The sequence below is a fragment of the Phocoena sinus genome, chromosome 15 (genome assembly GCF_008692025.1).
Source record: "Phocoena sinus isolate mPhoSin1 chromosome 15, mPhoSin1.pri, whole genome shotgun sequence".
Classification (NCBI taxonomy): domain Eukaryota; kingdom Metazoa; phylum Chordata; class Mammalia; order Artiodactyla; family Phocoenidae; genus Phocoena; species Phocoena sinus.
This window is the reverse complement of record NC_045777.1, coordinates 72,490,846-72,511,280: the sequence shown is the minus strand read 5'-3', so window position 1 is coordinate 72,511,280 and position 20,435 is coordinate 72,490,846. Positions and strand designations below refer to the sequence as shown.

Sequence of the window (20,435 nt, the reverse complement as noted above, 5' to 3'; positions counted from 1 at the left end):
GGCATATATGAATATCACAAGGGGATATCATTCAACCTTAATAAGGAATAAATTCTAATACATGCTACAACATGGATGAATCTTGAAAACAGTATGCTAAGTGAAGCAAACCAGACACTAAAGGACAAATACTGTATGATTCCACTGGTATGAGGTCCCTAGAATAGCCAAATTCATAGAGACAGAAAGTGGAATGATGTTTACCAGGGCCCAGGGGAGGGGGAATGGGGACTTAGTGCTTAATAGGTACAGAGTTTCAATTTGGGAAGTTGAAAAAGTTCTGGAGATTGATAGTGGTGATGATTGTATAACATTGTGAATGTACTTAATGCCACTTAACTGCACTTAAAAATTGTTCAAATGGTAAATTTTGTGTTATGTATATTTACCACAACAAACCACTATACTGTAAGGGGCGGGGAGAAGAATGTAACGGCAACAGGTTTTCTAGTTTAGAATGGATATAGAAGATACGGGTTTTATTTATGCAATGAACTCAAAATATTACCTAGAAATTTTTAAAATTTATATTCCAGTTACTTGCCACTTTCTTTTTTTAAGTTTTTTAAAGCAAAGTTGAAGGAGAAGGGAGCCCTTGTGCATTAACACCCGCATCTGAGAACTGAAACCGGCTAGTATTTCAATGTCTCAGTCAGTAATTTCTCTTTTTTAAAATTAAATTTATTTGCTTATTTTGTCTGCGTTGGGTCTTTGTTGCTGCGCACGGGCTTTCTCTAGTTGTGGCGAGCGGGGTCTACTCATCATTGCGATGCGCAGGCTTCTCATCGTGGTGGTTTCTCTTTTTGCAGAGCACGGGCTGTAGGCACTTGGGCTTCAGTAATGGCTCACGGGCTCTAGAGCGCAGGCTCAGTAGTTGTGGCTCCCCCGCTTAGTTGCTTGGGGGCATGTGGCATCTTCCCCGACCAGGGCTCTGGCGTGTCTCCTGCATTACCAGGCGGATTCTTAACCACTGCTCCACTGGGGAAGACCTCCACTTTCTTATAAAGATAGAATATATAGATATAATTGTGGTTTAAAAACAAACAACTGGTATGGAATGATTATGAGCAACACTGTGAAATTTAAAAAGCAAGATGCAGAACAGTGTGTGTGGTTTGCTACTGTTTGTTTTAAAAAGGCAAACACCAAACCTACATATTTCATGACATATACATAAAATGTCCTGAAAGTATTCAGAAGAAGCAAGTATCCATGATTCCCTCCAGGGAGGGGAACTGGGAGGCTGGGGAAGAGAGGTGGGAGGAAAGCCTTTCACTGAACAGATACCTTTTTGGCCCTTTTGAATATTGAACCAGACAAATGACTGCACTACCTTGGCAAACAATTGCACACAATTATTAAAAAATGATGTTAAAAGCTTTCTGGAAAATTCTGATATGCACATCTGCTTGGTTGAGGACCACTACCACTAAATGGAATAAATGGGTATTAAGCATCTCTGGTGTGCCATGCCCCATGCTAGGCAGCTATGATGCAAAATTCCTGACCTAATCCAGAATGATGAGGGAGCCTCAGGCCTTTGTTCATTTAGAGATGAGGGTTTGAGATTTAGTCTCCTCATAATCTAAGATCTGTAAGTCTGTGGCCTCCTGCACAATACTGCATTCTTCCAAAGCTCCGTGGAGAGACCTGAATCCTCGTGTAATACTTCCACCAGCTGCTACTAGGCCTCCTGCCTTCATTCCCTTTCTGAAATGGGCCCAGCTTCACCACCCCTCTAGGCGCAGGCCAAGCCCTAAATTCCAGCCAGTCCTACACAGATATTAGGAAACCCTGAGGGCTTAGATTTCTGCTGCCCAAAGCTCTCTCTTCCACTAGATTGACCTGAATTCCACTTGCTTTGGTTAAGCAAGGGTCAGGGGTCAGCTGCCTCCCATGCTTGATTCTATCCTTCCTCCCTCCTTCCCTTCCCCTCCTTCCTTCTTCCCTTCCTTCCTCCCTCCCTCCCTTCCTTCCTTTTCTTTTTTTTTCATATTTATGGCTCTCTTTCCCCATCTGGAATGTTTTTTTTCTCTCTTGTTATTGTCTTTTCTAACCATTAAAATACAGTCAATCTGCAACAACTTTACAATTTGTATATTCTTTTAGCTTTCCTTTTTAAAATATTTATTTATTTACTTAGGCTGAACCAGGTCTTAGTTGCGGCACGCGGACTCCTTAGGTGCGGCATGCATGCGGGATCTAGTTCCCCAACCAGGGATCGAACCCAGGTCCCCTGCGTTGGGAGAATGGAGTCTTACCCACTGGACCACCAAGGAAGTCCCTCAACTATCAATGTACGATTTTTTAGCTTCAATTTGCTCTTTTAACTATTATGGAAAATTTCAAACACATATAAAAGTAGAAAAGTATAATGAACCCTCGCATCCTTCTAAACATAACACACTTCCAACATTTGTTACATGTGACAAATCTAGTTTCACCTATACCTCCATTCCTCCCATCTTCCCCTCCCCCATCATATTATTTTAAAGCAAATCCCAGACATCATAACATTTCATTTTTTAAAATTAATTAATTAATTAATTAATTAATTAATTAATTTTTGGCCGTTTGGGTCTTCGTTGCTGCGTGCCGGCTTTCTCTAGTTGTGACGAGCGGGAGTTACTCTTTGTTGCAGTGCGCAGGCTTCTCATTGCGGTGGCTTCTCTTGTTGTGGAGCACAAGCTCTAGGCGCGTGGGCTTCAGTAGTTGTGGCACGTGGGCTCAGTAGTTGTGGCTCGCGGGCTCTAGAGCACAGGCTCAGTAGTTGTGGCATTCGGGCTTAGTTGCTCCGCGGTATGTGGGATCTTCCTGGACTAGGGCTCGAACCCGTGTCCCGTGCATTGGCAGGCAGATTCTTTTTTTTTTTTTAACACCTTTATTGGCGTATAATCGCTTTACAATGGTGTGTTAGTTTCTGCTTTATAACACAGTGAATCAGCTATACATAAACATATATCCCCATATCTCTTCCCTCTTGCAACTCCTTCCCTACCATCCTCTCTATTCCACCCCTCTAGGTGGACACAAAGCACCGAGCTGATCTCCCTGTGCTATATGGCTGCTTCCCACTAGCTATTTTACATTTGGTAGTTTATGTATGTCCATGCCACTCTCTCACTTTGTCCCAGCTTACCCTTCCCCCTCCCCGTGTCCTCAAGTCCATTCTCTACGTCTGTATCTTTATTCCTGTCCTGTCCCTAGGTTCTACAGAACCACTTTTCTATTTTTTTTTTTTTAGATTCCATACGTATGTGTTAGCATACAGTATTTGTTTTTGGCAGGCGGATTCTTAACCACTGTGCCACCAAAGGAGTCCATAACATTTCATTTGTAATATTCTTTAGGCTTTATCTAAGATATAAGGAATTTTTAAAAAACATAACCACAGGTATTTGTCACATCTAAATAAATAATGGTAATTCCTTAGTATCATCCGATACATAGTCCATGTTCAAATTTCCTGGCTTATCTCATAAATGTCTCTACAGTTGGTTTATTGAAATCAGAACCCAACCCAGGTCCACACATCACATTTGGTTGTTGAAGTAGGCAGCTTCTGACACGGCTCCAAATGATCCCTGCCTCCTAGTATTCCCCTCCCCTTGGTGTAGTCTGGACCTAGTGACTTGCTTCTATAATGAACAGAATCAGTAAAAGTGATGGGATGTCATTTTCAAGATAGGCTATGAAAGACTGTCATTTCCATCTTCTGAGCCGTCTCTCTGGATCTTCTCGGCTTCGTTAATAAAGCAAGACGCCACGTTGTGAACTGCCCCATGGAGAGATCCACGTGGTCAGGAACTGGGAATTCCCTGCTGGGGCCTGGGTTCCATCCCTGGCCGGGGAACTAAGATCCCACAAGCCACGGGGCCAAAAAAAAAAACCACGGCAAGGAACTGAGGGCAGCCTCCAGCTAACAGCCAGGGGAGGGAAGGATGAGGCCCTGAGACCAACAATCCTCAGGGAACTGAATTCTGCCAAAGCCACGTGAGTGAACTTGGAAGCAGATTCTCCTGCCCCTTGAGATGACCGTAGCCCTGACCTTGATTGCAGCCTGTGAGAGCCTCTCAGCCCAGACCCCGACCCACAGAAACTGAAATCATAAACGTTGTTATTTTAAACTGCTAGTTTTGGGGATAAGTTGTTACACAGCAGTGATAACGAATCCTGCTGTTATGGCTCCAGAATCTCTTAATCCACAACGGTCCCCTGACCTCTTGTGTATCTCTCTCACCAGGGTTGGTTCTGTATAGAAGACAGAAGTGTGTGTGTTATTCAGTGTCCCTCAAAGCAGGACCCAGAGTCCCCTTGGAGATGGGGTGCGGTGGCCCCCATACTAAAAATGCAAATGCCCGGGCTCCTTGGGATCAATTGAATGTCTGGGTGGGGACCAGGAATCTGTATTTGTAAGAGTATCCCAGGGGATTCTTTTTTCCACTGAAGTCTAGAAACACATAGACTCAGTTGGGAGACCTGGCCTTACCTCTAGCTGTGGGGCAGCGTGTGACCTCACCTCTCTGAACTCTCTGAACAGTTTTCTCATCTGTAAGGTATGATTCTCATAGCATTTACTTTGTAGGATGTTGTGCCTAGGTGCTCCCTTTCTCGCTCTCTTTTTTGTTTTTTAAATATTTATTTATTTAGGCTGCCCCAGGTCTTTTTTTTTTTAATACATAAACTTCTTTAAATTTTATTTTATTTTATTTATTTACTTTTGGCCGTGTTGGGTCTTCATTGCTGCATGCGGGCTTTCTCTAGTTGCGGCGAGCAGGGGATACTCTTTGTTGCAGTGTGCGGGTTTCTCATTGTAGCAGTTTCTCTTGTTGCGGAGTATGAGCTTGGACTTCAGTAGTTGTGGCACACGGGCTCAGTAGTTGTAGCTCAGGGACTCTAGAGCGCAGGCTCAGTAGTTGTGGCGCAGAGGCTTAGTTGCTCCGCGGCATGTAGGATGTGCCCGGACCAGGGCTCAAACCCGTGTCCTCTGCATTGGCAGGCAGATTATTAACAACTGCTCCACCAAGGAAGCCCTGCGCTGGTCTTAGTTGCAGTCCGCGGGATCTTCGTTGTGGCCTGTGGGATTTTTTTTTTTTTCTTAGTTGTGTCATTGGAACTCTTAGTTGCAGCATGCATGCAGGATCTAGTTCCCCAACCAGGGATCAAACCCGGGCCCCCCGCACTGAGAGTGTGGAGTCTTACCCACTGGACCACCAGGGAAGTCCCTCCCTCTCTCTTGATTCATGGATTCTCTCTCTCTTTTGTGAGAGAGAAAGGGAATGAGTAGGCTGTAGGTGGAGTGAGGGGGAATTGGGCCTAGGGATGGACCCACATGTGCCCTCACACACATTCAGTGTTACTGGGAAGCACGTACACCTCAAGTCCTTGCATGGGAGCACCAACTTGGCTTTTCAGTTTGCCAAACAGAAGTTTCTTCTGCATGACAATTTTCACATATCTAAGACAACAAACTATGTTTATGGGACAGTCAGCTCAACTGCATATGAAATGTTGAAGATTTAAGAAATTCTAAGGAGTCTGAAATGTTAAACGCACTTTTATCTCGCTCTGTGCTGTGAACTGTCTGGATTCTTTCTGCAAATTGTTACTGAGTCTATGTAATTCAATTGCTCTTCATTTTTGTGCCATATATTTCACAGGGCCCCTGTGTTAGTTTATCTATTGCTTCCTAAATTTAGTGGCTTAAAACAATAACAGTCATTTATGATCTCTCATGGTTTCTGTGTATCAGGAATTCAGTCAGGCATCAGTAGGGATGGCTTGTCTCTGCTCTACCATGTTTGGGGGTGTCAACTATAAGACTTGAAAGCTGGGGCCGGGGTTGGGGGGACTTGGAATCATCTGAAGGCTCATTCACTCATATGTGTGACTATGGATGAGGGCTGAGCTTGGGGCTCACAGCCAGAACACCTACCACACGGCCTCTTATGTCGCCTGGGCTTCCTCACAACATGGCACCTAGGTTCCAAGGGCAAGTGTCCAGAGCGACACTTCTTATGCCCTAGCCTCAGAAGTCACACAAGATCATTCCTGTCACATTCTAGTTGCTACTAGCAAGTCACTAGAACCAGCCTGCATTCAAGGGAAGGGGAATCAGCCTGCTCCCTTTGAAGGGAGGCATGTCAAAAAATGTGGGCACATATTTTAAAATCATCATGATACTAATGAAAATATCAGTGAAAGCATGACATATTCGTGGTCTGCATTGTGAGAGAGTGCACGTGAGTAATCAAGAGCAATATTTGGGTACACTTATGGTAAAAAAAACAAAACTAGAGCTGTACTTATATTTATCAACATTTTACTTTTCACTTAATGTATGTTTTGTTTTGTGACTTTCTTTAGAAGAAAGAAAGATATTTTTGTTTAGTAAGTTTAGAGATCTCTTTCACATTTGTCTTTAACCTATAATTTATTTATTTTTTATTGAAATATAGTTGATTTACAATATTGTGTTAGTTTCAGTTGCACAGCAAAGTGATTCCGTTATACATATATTTTTTTCAGATTCTTTTCCGTTATAGTTATTATAAGATATTGAATATAGTTCCCTGTGCTATATAGTTATAATTTATTTTTTTTAATGGTGTTAGAAAGGGATCTGCCTTGGGTCAGTTTCCTGAGAAACAGAGCCCAGGATGGGGATTCTTTTTTTTTTTTTAACTCAATAAATTTGATGTGTAACACTGTATAAGTTTAATGTATACTTACTTTGGCACGTTTGTATATTGTAATTTGATTGTCAGTGTAGTGATATCTATCACATTATATAATTATAGTAAAATATTATTGTCTATATTCATTATACTGTGCATTAGATCTCTGTGACTTATTTACTACTCATTACAAGTTTGTACCTTTAAACACTGTCACTCTTATCCCCTCCGCCCCATCCTTTCGTAAAGACCATTTTATTCTCTGGTTTTTTACAGGTTTAACTTTCTTAAATTACACATATAAGAGACATCATACAGCACTTGTCTTTCTCTGTCTGACTTATCTCACTTAGCATAATGTGCTCAAGGTTCGTCCATATCTTCCTTTCTCACAACTGAATAATATTTCATTCTGTATATGTGCTACATCTATTGATGGGCTCTTGGGTTGTTTCCATATCTTGGCTATTGTGAATAATGTTGTGATAAACATGGAAACGCGTATATCTCGTTGAAATCCTATATTTATTTCCTTTGGGTACACACCCAGAAGTGGAATTGCTGGATGGTAAGGTAGATCTACTTTTAATTTTTTGAGGAACCTCTTTATTGTTTTCCATAGTAGTTGGACTTATTTACACTCCCACGAACAATGTATAAGGGTTTACTTTTCACCACATTCTTGCCAGAACCTGTTGTCTCTTGTCTTCTTCATGATAGACTTTCTAACAGGTGTGAGATGGTAGCTCATTGTGGTTTTGATTTGCATTTCCCTGATGACTAGTGATGTTAAGCATCTTTTCATGTGCCTGTTGGCCATTTTGATGTCCTGATGTCCTCTTTGGAATAATGTCTGTTCAGTTCTTCTGCCCATTTTTTAATTGGAATTTTTGGGTTTTTTTCCTTTTTTGTTACCTTTTTTTCTTTATTTTCGTGGCTGTTTGTTTGGTTCTTGTCTTTTAGTTTGTTTGTTATTAAGCTGACAGCTCTTTACATATTTTGGATATTAACCCCTTATTGAGGGACTTCCCTGGTGGTTTAGTGGGTAAGACTCTGCACTCCCAATGCAGGGGGCCCAGGTTTGATCCCTGGTTGGGATACTAGATCCCGCATGCATGCCACAAATAAGAAGTCCACATGCCACAACTAAAGATCCCATGTGCCACAACTAAGACCTTGTGCAGCCAAAAAAAACCCACCAACACTTACTGATATATGGTTTGCAAAACTTTTCTCCCATTCTATAGGTTGTCTTTTAATTTTGTTAATTGTTTTTTTTTTTTTTTTGCTGTGTAGAAGCTTTTGAGTTTAATATAGTCCAAGATGGAAATTATTGACCAAATGACTGGGGAAGTATTCTCAGGAGAATGGGGTCATCAGAATAGGGCAGTGACAAAAAGCTGAACAAGAATGTGGTCTCACCTGGTGACTAGCTTTGGAAAGAGAAAGTTCTGGAGCCCAAATTGTATCACCAAGTTAGTTTCACCTGGAGGCAAGGGATCTACCTTTTTATCAATCTGGTGCTAGTCTGTCATTGGCCAAGTTTTTCCAGGAGGAGAGGTGCTGGGCAATTCTCTGGAGGTGGGGCAGGTGGGGGATGGGTTTACAGTTGGTAAAGGGACCTGGCTGGGGCACAAACAGTGTGCACTACAGTGTACCTTTGCACTGTTCAAATCTACTTGCTTCTCCCATTAAGTTCTCTCCATCCAGGTGCAGCTTCCCCAAGATTCTGACTGATCATAATTTCTGGGTAAACGTAGAAAAGGAGGATTAGCTCCTGAGACTTAATTGATATTTATCACCTCTTTCCTCTGCCATCCACTCATTCTGGCCCTCCCCTTCCCTTCTGCTTCTGGCTTCAGCTAGTATTTCTGCTGGTCTCGACAGTTTGTCTGGTGGGTTGACCCTGGCCCTCACCCCTGAAGGGTCTGAGTCCCTAGTTAGCATGCCCTATGAGCCTATGGTGATGGTACTTGCCCACTTACAAATAAAACTCAGCATGGGGATCTGGAGATGTCTCAATGGATCACCTGAATGCTAAGCGTATTCCTGTCACCCCCATTACACAGAGGTGGTCCTACTTCCTGGTGATGACCATGGTCTATTACCCCTGCCCATATGGCATGTTCTTTCTTTGCCTGCTGGTCTATTGGCAGAAGGAGACCAAAGTGACCAGGGGTTGCGTGTAGCTCAAAATTTAATGGGACTCTTGCCATGTCCCCTGGTAGAAATGTCCATCCCCAATCTGGAAATTAGGATCTCTAGACCCACAGGGCCTAAAGTTAGGGGGCTGCAAGCACAAATTCCCCAAGGAGGTCACTGGGAGCAATACTAAGCGGGGCCACGCCTGCTTCTACTCCTTAATTCCCAGGCTCATGTACCTATGTTCTGGGTCACAGCACCGTAAAATAGCCATTGTTTTAAGGTGTACACCTTATTCCGAAGGATGGTACTGTATCCTCTCCACACTGGCATCTCAGCTGGGCCTTCCAGAAGTGGTTCCATCATCCTAAGAGGCCATCAGCTTCTGGGTAGTGCATCAAATGGCAGTGTGTCCACCACTGTGCTTCCATTGTTGTCATGTGGGTGCCTCCATCCCAGGGAGAAGGATGCAGCTGTGAGTCATTTGCAGCCAACACTCACACCAGCTTGAGATGGGTACGCTGCCAGTAAAGGGGATTTGGGTGGAACACCAGCTGCGTTCACTACATGAGCTAATTTAAACTTTTCCATATAGTTTTCCAATGGTTCCAATATCTTTTATTATTTTTATTATTTATTATTATTGGCTGTGCCACATAACTTGCCGGACCTTAGTTCCTCGACCAGGGATGGAACCTGGGCACAGCAGTGAAAGCACCGAGTCCTAACCACTGGACCACCAGGGAATTCCCTCTTTTATCTTAATAGTTTATCCTTATCCTCCCTCATATGAAGTGTCCCTTTTATCACATCCTTAATTCCTATGTATACATGGGTCTACTCCTGGTCTTTCTATTCTTTTCCACTGACCTACTTGCCCAGTTCTGCATCTCTGGCATGCAGTGTTTAGTATAGTTTTAGGGTCGTTTTTGCTATTTGGTAGGGTCTACTCATCTGATTAGAGTCTGTTCATATGTCACTTCTTTGGGAAGCTTGGGTTACACAGTGGGAATTCAGTATGTAACTGTGAATGGAGGGCAGCCATGCTGGCTCTTTTTCACTTTCATTACATGCTGTGCAGAAGGGCTTGAGGGATCTCAGTTCCCTGACCAGGGACAGGGATTGAACCAGGCCACAGTAATGAAAGCCCAGAATCCCAACCGCTAGGCCACCAGGGGACCCCCACTTTCTCCCAGTTTTAAAGCCAACACCTCAATCTCCCATCTGTGCTCTTCCTCTTCCTCTGGGCCTCCTCATCAAGCCCAGGGATGCTCAGGAAGCAGAGGCAAAGCTTGGGTGGATCCCAGAAGGTGCCAAGGACCAAGATGAGACTAGGTTAAGACATAGACACAAAGCACTGCTGGCTCTGTGCCTCCCATTTGGTCACCATGGTGTCCAACCATGTGTCCTCTGAATGCAGACAGATGGTGGTGCAGATACTGGGCTATGGGATAACAGGAACCAGCCCAGACATTGGGGCCGGTCTCCTCAGGTCTTAGTTGTGGTACACGGGCTCTAGAGCGCGAGTGCTCAGTAGTTGCAGCGCACGGGCTTAGTTGCCCCGGCATGTGGGATCTTAGTTCCCTGGCCAGGGATCGAACCTGAGTCCCCTGCATTGGAAGGCGGATTCTTAACCACTGGACCACCAGGGAAGTCCCCGTTCTGTGTGATCTTGACAAGAACCTCATCTGTAAAAGTGGGAATAATAACCATAAAACTTACTTCCCAGGGTCATTACAAGGATTAAATGAGATAATGTCTATGTATAAAGTGACTAATAAAGGCTAAAAAATATGATTCTTGTCTTTTCCCTGAATTTCATCTGCAAAATGGGGATGACAGCACCTCGTCAGTTTCCTGAAGGGAACCCAGGGGGACAAAGGCTGTAGAAAGGGTTCATAGACTGGGCTCTGGAGCCTGTGTTCAAACTCTAGCCATGCCTCCTACTAGCTGTGTGACCCTGAACTAATCACTTAACCTTGTTGTGCCTTAATTTCCTCATCTGTGAAATGGGGAAACAGTACTATCCATTCCATGGGGTTTTGTAAAGGAAAGAATTATTATACAGAAAGAGCTTACAACATCACCAGGCCCTTAGTCAGTGCTCAAGAAATGTTAGTGATGATGATGAAGACAACTGAGCTGCAAGGTTGTACCTTCCAGAAGGGCAGGATGCCCCTCGGTCCTGTTCACTCCCATCCCAGTCTCTGGAACAGTACCGCAAAGGCTCATGGATTCAATGAATGGAGTAGGCTGTGCTGCTCGTCCTGATGGTCCCTGCATTGGGACCATGTGCCCTCACTGCCCAGTTGGCCCGCCACCCCATCAAGACAAGGCACTGACATGGCATTCCCAGAGATCAGGTGCAGATCAGACTCCTTGGCCTGGCTTTGCAGAGCCCCCAGCTGGAACCAGTATGCTCCTGCCTTCCTTCACCCATCACTCACGGAGGTGTCTTCCTTGTGGGTGGCCTGGTGCTGGGGCTGTGGAAATGACCCCGCCTCCTGTCATGTAGATAGAGAAATGAGGAGACTGAGAATGACAATGCAGGGTGGTCAGTAAGTGGACAGGGGGTGGAGCTTGGGGGCAGTGGGAGCTCTGAAGGGGCAGAGGAGACAGCAAAAGCTTGCCAGAGGAGGTGAAACCAAAGTTGAAGGTTAAAATATGAGAAGGATTGTGTCAGGTGAAGGAGGAGTACTTTCTACACAGGGGGAATGACAGGAGGGGCTGGTGCTGAGCAGGCGTGAGAAGCAGGATACGCGGCTGGCATAGAAAGTGGGAAAAAGCAAGAAGTGAGGTGCAAGGCTGCACAGGGACTGGGGGATTAACGGCCTTGAAGGCCAGGCTACAGAGCTGGGACTATATCCTGAGAGCACTGGAGAGTCAAGGAAAGGTATGGGGGTGGCAAGGCGGGACAAGGCAACCCTTGCTCTTCCCCATTGTTTCATGTCTCAACAACAACCAATCTCTTTGCTCTGTCTACTAGCCATGCTTGTTTCTGAAACCTGCCAAGCATGTTCCCAACCTCAGGGCCTTTGCACTTGCTTCTCTCTTTGCCTGGAGATGTAGGGGGTGAAGATTTGCAGTTAGGGGTGGGAATGGGGTTGGGCCTAATATTGGGGTCTGGGTGAGGATCTGGCTTGGAGTTCATGTTCGTGTGTTCTGAATGGGCCTCACTATGGGACCTGCTGGATGACATTGGGGTCATGCTTGAGTGTCCTGGCAGATGGAAGGGACAGATCTCTTGGGAGCATTAGTGTGGCTGGTGGGGACTGGGCTCTAAGCATGGGATGGTGGGGCATTGAGGCTTTTGTCATTGGTTGGAGGCATTATGTACCATTGGGGCAACCCTTGAGGGGACTGGGAGGGGCCTCATAGCAGGGGTCAAGGCACTTGAGTCAGTGAGAACCTGGGAGGTGGGAATGATTTTTCCAGTTTCCAGATGAGGAAACAAACTAAAGCTCAGTGAGTTTAAGTAACTCGCCCAAGCTAGTGATGGACAAAGGGAGGATTTGCACCCAAGTCTCCTGACTCTTAATTTGCTAGGATTTCCCAGGCATCAGCTTCTGGTGAGACCAAAACAGAGATGGAGACACGTGGGCTGGGAGGTGGGGCAGGATAGGGTGGCAGAGCTAATGACATCTGCCAAGACAAATGCCTTGGACAAATGGAGCTGGGCCTGGGATGGGGGCCAATTCCTCCAGCTGTGAAGGGCACCTGGGTGCCCTGGATGTCCAGAGAGAGAGAAAGTGAAGTCCCCAAGAGGAATAGGAGGTGTGGGGTGGTTGGATGAGGGTGAGCCTGCCCTCTGGGGTGAAATTCGGCCCCACGTACACTGCCCACCTGTGCATAGCACCAGATCGGGTGTCTGCCTCCCTCTTCCCCTCCTCCCTCCTCCACTACCTGGCCTGGCCCATGCCTCACTGCACCCACTCAATGGGCCTAGTCTAATCCCTTGACATCACCGCCTGCCCAGCACAGGCCCTGCCTGGCGGCCTTGGCAGCCCTCAGGCTCAGAGACACAATTTAGGATCCCCCACCTCAGAACCCATCTTTCCCTCAACCTCTTCCCTCCTTCAGCTCACAGTTCCGATTGGGGATACCCCAGATCCAATCCCAAGCTGGGGGGCAGGTGTCTAGAATCTGTCCTGGTCTTGCTGTGTGACTCCAGGTAAGTAGCTGCCCCTCTCTGGGCCTCAGGCTCCTTATCTAAGTCTCCTTTACCCCCAGCTAATCACGTCAACCTGTTTTGGCTTCCTCTCAGCACCTTGTAGCTTTAGGAAATTTTGTTTGTTTATGAGTTCACATGTTCGTTGTCAGGGGACCACTGGACTGTGTGCCCCTTATTATTCACCCAGGTGCCAGCATATAGCAGGGGCTCCATCGATAACTGCTGACTGAATGTATACATGGGTGAATGAATGAACAGATGTAGCTCCTGCCTTAGCAGGAAGCATATGGACCTTCTCCCTCCACACCAGCCCCAATGGGGGAGAAAGGTAGAGCAGTATTTCAGCCCTGAAACTGGGTGGAAGCAGGGTGGGCGTCTGACCCACCATCTTCTGACTCGGCGGGTAGACAGAGGCTGAGAAGTGAATCTCCTTCATGGAGAGACTGGGAAAGCTCTGGAGAAGGACCAGAACCCCGGACCTGTCTCTCTGCCCTCCCTCTCTGCCACAAGGCTTCCCCGGGGCGGGGGTGGGGTGGGGGAGGGGAGGGCCTCAGGTATATGTCTGTGTGTCCCTGTGTGCTTTACCTGGGAAGAGGGCAGCCACTGACCCAAGATCTCCCAGGATAGCAGAGGCTGAGACACGGCTAAATCTCAGGACTCCTGACCTCCAGCTGCACACGTGTGTGTGTGTGCATACACGTGGCCATGGTGCGTGTACACGCCATATGTATATGTGTCTGCTCCAAGCATGTGCCTCTGGTGGGGTGTCTGGGTACGGTTGTGTGTTCATAGGCGTCTGTGTGGACGCGTGCGCAGTCCTGTGTCTGGCTCTCCCTGGCAGGGTATGTGGTCTAACACGGGTGTAGGCATGTCCACTAGAGTGTCAGCTCCAGAGGGAAGGGATTTGTGTCTGGCTTGCTCCCTGCTCTATCCCAGCATCTGGAACAGGGACAAGCACACAGTTGCGGTCAATACATCCTTGACTGAAAAAACATATGAAACTGTGTGCACATGTCTGGTGCGTGCCCACTTGCCAACCCGTGTGTAGACGTGCACATGCTCCTGTGTCTAAAGGTGCACCTGCGTGTGGGTGACGTTGCTGACATGTCAACCTCCTGTCCCTTTTCCAAACTCCTCAGCAGCCAGGGCCCAATACCTGGGTCCCCGTGGGGCGGAGCAGGGGCCTCCTCCTCACAGGAAACTGGATCCCTGGACGTGCAAAGCAGCAGGGAGCAGGGCAGCCCCTTTGTCCCCCCGATAATCCCCTCCCCGCCTGGCCCCCTTTCTCCCAGCAACCAGGGTTTAAGGTCGAGTTTGGGGGCTGTAGGGGACGAGGGTGTCACCTCAGTGTCCCCTTCCCTACATATTCCCTGTGCCCGGGGCTTCTGACTCCTTCCTTCCCACGTGGGCGGTCCTAGGGCTCAGCCCCAGGTATAAAGCCACCTGAAGGGCGGGAGGAAATATGCCCCAGAACCACCCGGAGACTGCAGAGATGAAGGAGCCAAGGAGAGAGCATGAGCTATCATCTGCCGTGTGAGTAAGGGAGGGCGCCAAGGTCCCGAGGCCAGGACGGGAGCGGGTACCGCCCGGCCCTCTGGCCCGTCTGACTCAGGTGCCTGGCTATTTTACATCTGTTGCGAACCTCCAAATCCTTAAACACAGAGGACTTCATTCATCATTCATTCATTCAAGAAATATTTACCAAGTGCTTGTTAGGCGCTAGGTAGTATTCTAAGCATTTGGGGACACAACAGTAAAGAAACAGGCAAAACGTTTGTTGAATGAATGAATGAATGAATGGGCCTTCACCTTCAGGCCTTCCCTTAAGTTCTGAATTTCTGGGAATTCAGGAATGTAGACAGGGAAGCCAAGGAGGCCACCCTGGTTTGTCTCTCGTCTCCATCATAGCTGGTGACCTGAGGGAATTGCCCTCCTCTCTGATCCTCACACAGTTGGTGGGGACAACTGGGCCCGACCCTTGAGAAGTCAATTTGGCAGGATTTACTCAAATTTAAAATAAATACACCCTCCAGTCCAGATATTTCCACTTTCAGCAGTTCCCCAAGAGGCTAGGATAAGGATGTTCACGGCAGCATCCATTCATTCAAAAAATATTTATGGGGGCTTCCTTGGTGGCACAGTGGTTAAGAATCCACCTGCCAATGCAGGGGACACGGGTTCGAGCCCTGGTCTGGGAAGATCCCACATGCCGCGGAGCAACTGAGCCCGTGCGCCACAACTACTGAGCCTGCGCTCTAGAGCCCGCGAGCCACAACTACTGAGTCCGCGTGCCACAACTACTGAAGCCCACACGCCTAGAGCCCGTGCTCCCCAACAAGAGAAGCCACCGCAATGAGAAACCTGCACACTGCAAAGAAGAGTAGCCCCCTACTCGCCGCAACTAGAGAAAAAGCCCACGCGTAGCAATGAAGATCCAACACAGCCAAAGATAAATAAATAAAATGAATAAATTTATTAAAAAATATATATATATTTATCAAGCTCTGCACTAGGTGCTGGGGAACCAGCAGTGAATGAAGCAGGTGAGGTTTCTTCTTTCCTGGAGCCAACATTCCAGGGGGAGAGATAGCAACAAGCAAGTAGACAAATAAATCAATGAGGGGTCTGTAAACAGCAGAAGTCTCTGAAGACTACACATCAGGGAGACAGAGGGGCTTTTGACTTGAGGCCTGAAGGACGAGAAGGAGCAGCCTTGGGTAGGGTTGTGGGGTGCTCACGGCAGGACCCAGCAAGGCAAAGCCTTCACGGGGCGCTGCAGAAAAGAGGGGCCAGGCCTGTAGCCCACACGGAGGACTCTGGCTTTCACTGTGTTAGGTGGGAGCCACGGGAAGGTTTGGGCAGAGGAGGGATCTAGCTGGAGTTGGAGAGTTGCGGGGTGGCGGAGGGAGGCAAGGGTGGAGACAGAGACACTAGCAGAGAGAGAGGTAGCTCGCTTCTAGATACTTCTTTTCATCTTTTAAAATTTTTTATTGAAAATAACGAATACGTACAGGGAAGTGTGCACAAGTCCTAAGTATACAGCTCAATGAATTTTCACAAAGTCAAGGTATCCTTGTCATAAGTGCTCAGATCAAGAAACACAGACAGGGCTTCCCTGGTGGCGCAGTGGTTGAGAGTCCGCCTGCCGATGCAGGGGACACGGGTTCGTGCCCCGGTCTGGGAAGATCCCACATGCCGCGGAGTGGCTGGGCCCATGAGCCATGGCCACTGAGCCTGCACGTCCGGAGCCTGTGCTCCGCAGCGGGAGAGGCCACAACAGTGAGAGGCCCGCGTACCACAAAAAAAAAAAAAAAAAGAAACACAGACAGACCGAGGGAGTTCCCTGGTGGCCTAGTAGTTAGGGTTTCAGGCTTTCACTCCGTAGCCCAGGTTCGATCCCTGGTTGGGAAACTGAGATCCCGCAGGCTGCACAGTCTGGCCGGAAAAAAAAACAACAACAGACCTCTTGGCCACCTTTTAAGGACAGAGCCAACAGGATTTACTCTGGGTTGAACATAAAAGAAGGAGAGAATGAAGTGTCTAAAAGGACCCCATGGTTTTGACCTGAGCACCTGGGAGAATGGATGTGCTCTTCCCTGAGTGGGGAAGGCTGGGAGAGGAAGGGGAAGAGGGCATCTTGGGCTGAGCGTTGGATTTTTTTTTTTTTTTTGAGCATTGGATATTTTGACTTTGAGAAGCTTATTAATATCCAAGGGAATATGTCAAGCGGGAAGTTGAACACATGAGTCTGGAGTTCAGGGGGATATTCTGGGCTGGAAATAATGGGCTTAAAGGATGGTTCTGCCCTGACTTGGTTACACAAGATCATTGTAGGCCACAAGGGCTGTATCCACTTGAGGAGCTCTTATGATGAATGAATGAATTGGCAGGCGAGGTGCTGACCTCTGATTTCTCCTGCCAGCCGCCCTCTGCCTGCTGGCCCTGCTGCTGCCACCCCTCAGTCTGGGAGCCCCCATCTCCCCAGCTGAGCCCATCAGTCAAGCCTACAGCCTGGCACTCTACATGCGGAAGAATACTTCAACACTGCTGCAGACTTATGTGAGTGATACAGCACCAGCAGGGAATGAGGGGAGAAGGGCGCCACCCTCCCGGCCCAGCTCTGGGTAGGGGAAGCAGAGCAAGGCCAGAGGAAGGCTCCTCCGCGGGTCCAAGGGTATAGGGACTCTGCCTTCTAGAGACATACTCCCAGGAACGTTGTCACTGATGGCTGGCTGACCTTGGGCAAGTCATTCCTTCTCTCCCAGTCTTAGCTTCCTCATCCGCCAAATGGGCTGGTGATCCTGCCTTGGCTGACCTCTCAGGACTGTTAGAAGATTCAAAGGAAGCACATAGAGGGAAAGGCTTTAGGGGAATCATGATTCTTTCCACAACTACCTCATGCCCCGTGCTTTCTTTTTTTCGATTTATTTATTTATTTATTTTTGGCTGCGTTGGGTCTTCGTTGCTGTGCACGGGCTTTCTCTAGTTGTGGCAATTGGGGGCTGCTCTCTGTTGCGGTGCGCGGGCTTCTCATTGCGGTGGCTTCTCTTGTTGCAGAGTACAGGCTCTAGAGCTCAGGTTCAGTAGTTGTGGCTCACGGGCTTAGTTGCTCCACAGCATGTGAGATCTTCCTGGACCAGGGCTCGAGCCCATGTTCCCTGCATTGGCAGGTGGATTCTTAACCACTACATCACCAGGGAAGCCTGCCCCGTGCTTGCTTGAGCCTAAGCCATGCTGGGAAGTCTAGCCTCATTATCTTTTTTAAATATTTATTTATTTATTTTTGGCTGCGTTGGGTCTTCGTTGCTGCACGCAGGCTTTCTCTAGTTGCAGCGAGCGGGGGCTACTCTTCGTTGCAGTGCATAGGCTTCTCATTGAGGTGGCTCCTCCTGCTGCGGAGCATGGGCTCTAGACACATGGGCTTCAGTAGTTGTGGCACGCGGGCTCAGTAGTTGTGGCACATGGGCTTAGTTGCTCCACGGCATGTGGGATCTTCCCGGACCAGGGCTTGAACCCACGTTCCCAGCACTGGCAGGCGGATTCTCAACCACTGCACCACTGGGGAAGTCCTTAGCCTCACTGTCTTATTGACTCCTCAAATAGTTCCGAGAGGTGGATTTACAACCCATTTTACAGATAAGGAATACTGAGTTTTAGAGAGGGGGAATAATTTGCCTGAGGTCATAAAATCTCAGGTCTAGAAGTTCAAACTGGCAGCCTCCTGATTGGGTCTGACCCACAGATGTTTTGTTTAGGCCATGCAATGCTTGTTCAGATTCTGTGTATGAGTACCTGTCAAAAACAGGCACAGGGATCCTATTGGCCTCCTGCCACCCCCACCCCCCTCTTAGTCCTGCCCTCTTCCCCAAGTGACATGATCTGCCTGGCCCCTGGAGGCCCTGGGGTTTGTGACTCTTCTGCTGTGTTATATTCTAGGTCCATGTGAAGTTACTTAATCTAGTTTCTAGTCTCATATCCACCAAACCCTGGGTAGCTTTGGGCAACCTGAGCCTCAGTTTCCCCACTTGTAAGATGGGGATGTAGGACCAGACGATCTATCAATTAGGGGATTTATCAGTGTGCATTAAAATTCTGTGGACCTAGGTTTGTGGAGGCGAGAACTTTAATGGAGAAGTCACTCAGCTAAATTTAATAATATTAAGAATTATTTATTAATGATTATAATAAAATGAACAAACATAAACCACTAAATGCTGTGAATAAAAAGGAAATAGGGCTGTAACTATTATACATTGTTAATAATATATTTATATTGAAAATATTGCAATAATAACATAGTCATAGTGTTCGTGATTCTAATATAAATATATAGTTCGTGAACAATATTAACGCCCTTATTGTATGCCAGATGCTGTGCTAAGTGCTTTATACGTTGCGTTGGCCAACTAGTTCGTTCAGTTGTTTTTGTTTGTTTGTTTGTTTGTTTTTGCGGTACGCGGGCCTCTCACTGTTGTGGCCTCTCGCGTCGCGGAACACAGGCTCCGGACGCGCAGGCTCAGTGGCCATGGCTCACGGGCCCAGCCGCTCCGCGGCATGTGGGATCTTCCCGGACCGGGGCAGGAACCCGTGTCTCCTGCATCAGCAGGTGGACTCTCAACCACTGCACCACCAGGGAAGCCCCATAGTTTGTTCAGTTTTGCGTAAAAATAAAAGACACATCTTTTGGGCCACAACAGTGAGAGGCCCGTGTACTGCAAAAAAAAAAAAAAGAAAGAAAAAAGAAAAGACACATCTTTCATTTTCACCAAGAACTTTATTGAATAGTGTATTCATTAACCGAACTAACTTTCTGGCCAGCCCAATACATTACTTATCTTCACCATAATAGTGCCACATGGGAATTACTGAAGCTGTGATTCAAAGTTGCACAACCTGTATGTGAGGGAGGCCAAACTGGAACCTAACAGAGCCCGGGCTCTGTGCTAGAACATTTCACCAACTCCCTGAGAGGCAGGGAATGTCATCTCCCGCTGGGAAGATGCCAGTCTCATGGAAGGCAGATGTGAAGTCAGGGGAGACCCAGGGCAGCCTTTTGGCCTCCTCACTCCCGTCTCTGTCCCTCATGCAGCTCCAGGGCCAAGGCAGCCCCGTTAGTGATCCTGGCTTCTCAGCACCAGAGCTCCAGCTCAGCAGCCTGGCTCCTGCCGCCGTCTCCTTCAGGACCTGGCATGCACTGAATGATAGGGAGCGTCTGAGCTGTGCCCAGGGGGCCTTCCTGGCCTTGACCCAGCACCTCCAGCTCGTGGGGGATGACCAGAGTGACCTGAACCCTGGCAGTCCCATCCTTCTGGTTCAGCTAGGGGCTGCAACACTCAGGGCCCAAGGCCTGCTGGGCAACATGGCTGCCATCATGACTGCCCTGGGCCTGCCTATCCCCCCCAGAAGAGGACACTCTCGGGCTTGTCCCCTTCGGGGCCTCGGCCTTCAAGAGGAAATGTCGAGGTTATGTAGTAACCTGGGAATGTGGCCATTGGACTGACAGAGCTGTGAGGGACTTGGCTCTGCTCAAGGCCAAATACCCTGGGTAGAGGAGGTGGAACTTCCCGTCAGAGGCTGCAATACTTCCCCTTTCACAACGGACTCTTTTCTGCCTTGCTTCTTGGCTAGAAAGGAGACACATCTTGTCTAGGAGACAGGGCTTGTGTACCATGTATTTGGGAAAATTTCCTGGTAACCAGGCCTCAAGTCGCCACTGCCTGGGCCTTCCTGCCTAGGTCCTATGGCCTCCCTTCCAGATCTGGGTGGGACTCTATGGATATCATTTTATGGATTGCCAGTCCAGTGGTACTGGTTGCTCGCCTCCTGGGTGGAAAAAAGTGTCTCTTTGAAGCGGCTTCACTTCCCACTCTACGGGGCAGTACAGTTGGCCTCCTTCCTGGGCTCTCCCTGAGACCTTCTCCCTCCTGTAATTTCGGGGAGGTCCA

At 47.7% G+C, this 20,435-nt stretch overlaps 1 protein-coding gene across 1 annotated transcript; it reads left to right on the top strand.

Annotated features, from left to right (window-relative positions):
- Positions 1 to 16,899: 16,899 nt before the first annotated feature.
- LOC116740370 (cardiotrophin-2-like) lies at positions 16,900 to 20,095 on the top strand (the record flags this gene model as incomplete). Its single annotated transcript, XM_032605961.1, is given in 3 exon segments — positions 16,900 to 17,049; positions 19,580 to 19,885; positions 19,887 to 20,095. Coding segments are annotated over 3 exon segments (609 nt in total), but the record flags the coding sequence as incomplete, so codon positions are not given.
- Positions 20,096 to 20,435: the final 340 nt, after the last annotated feature.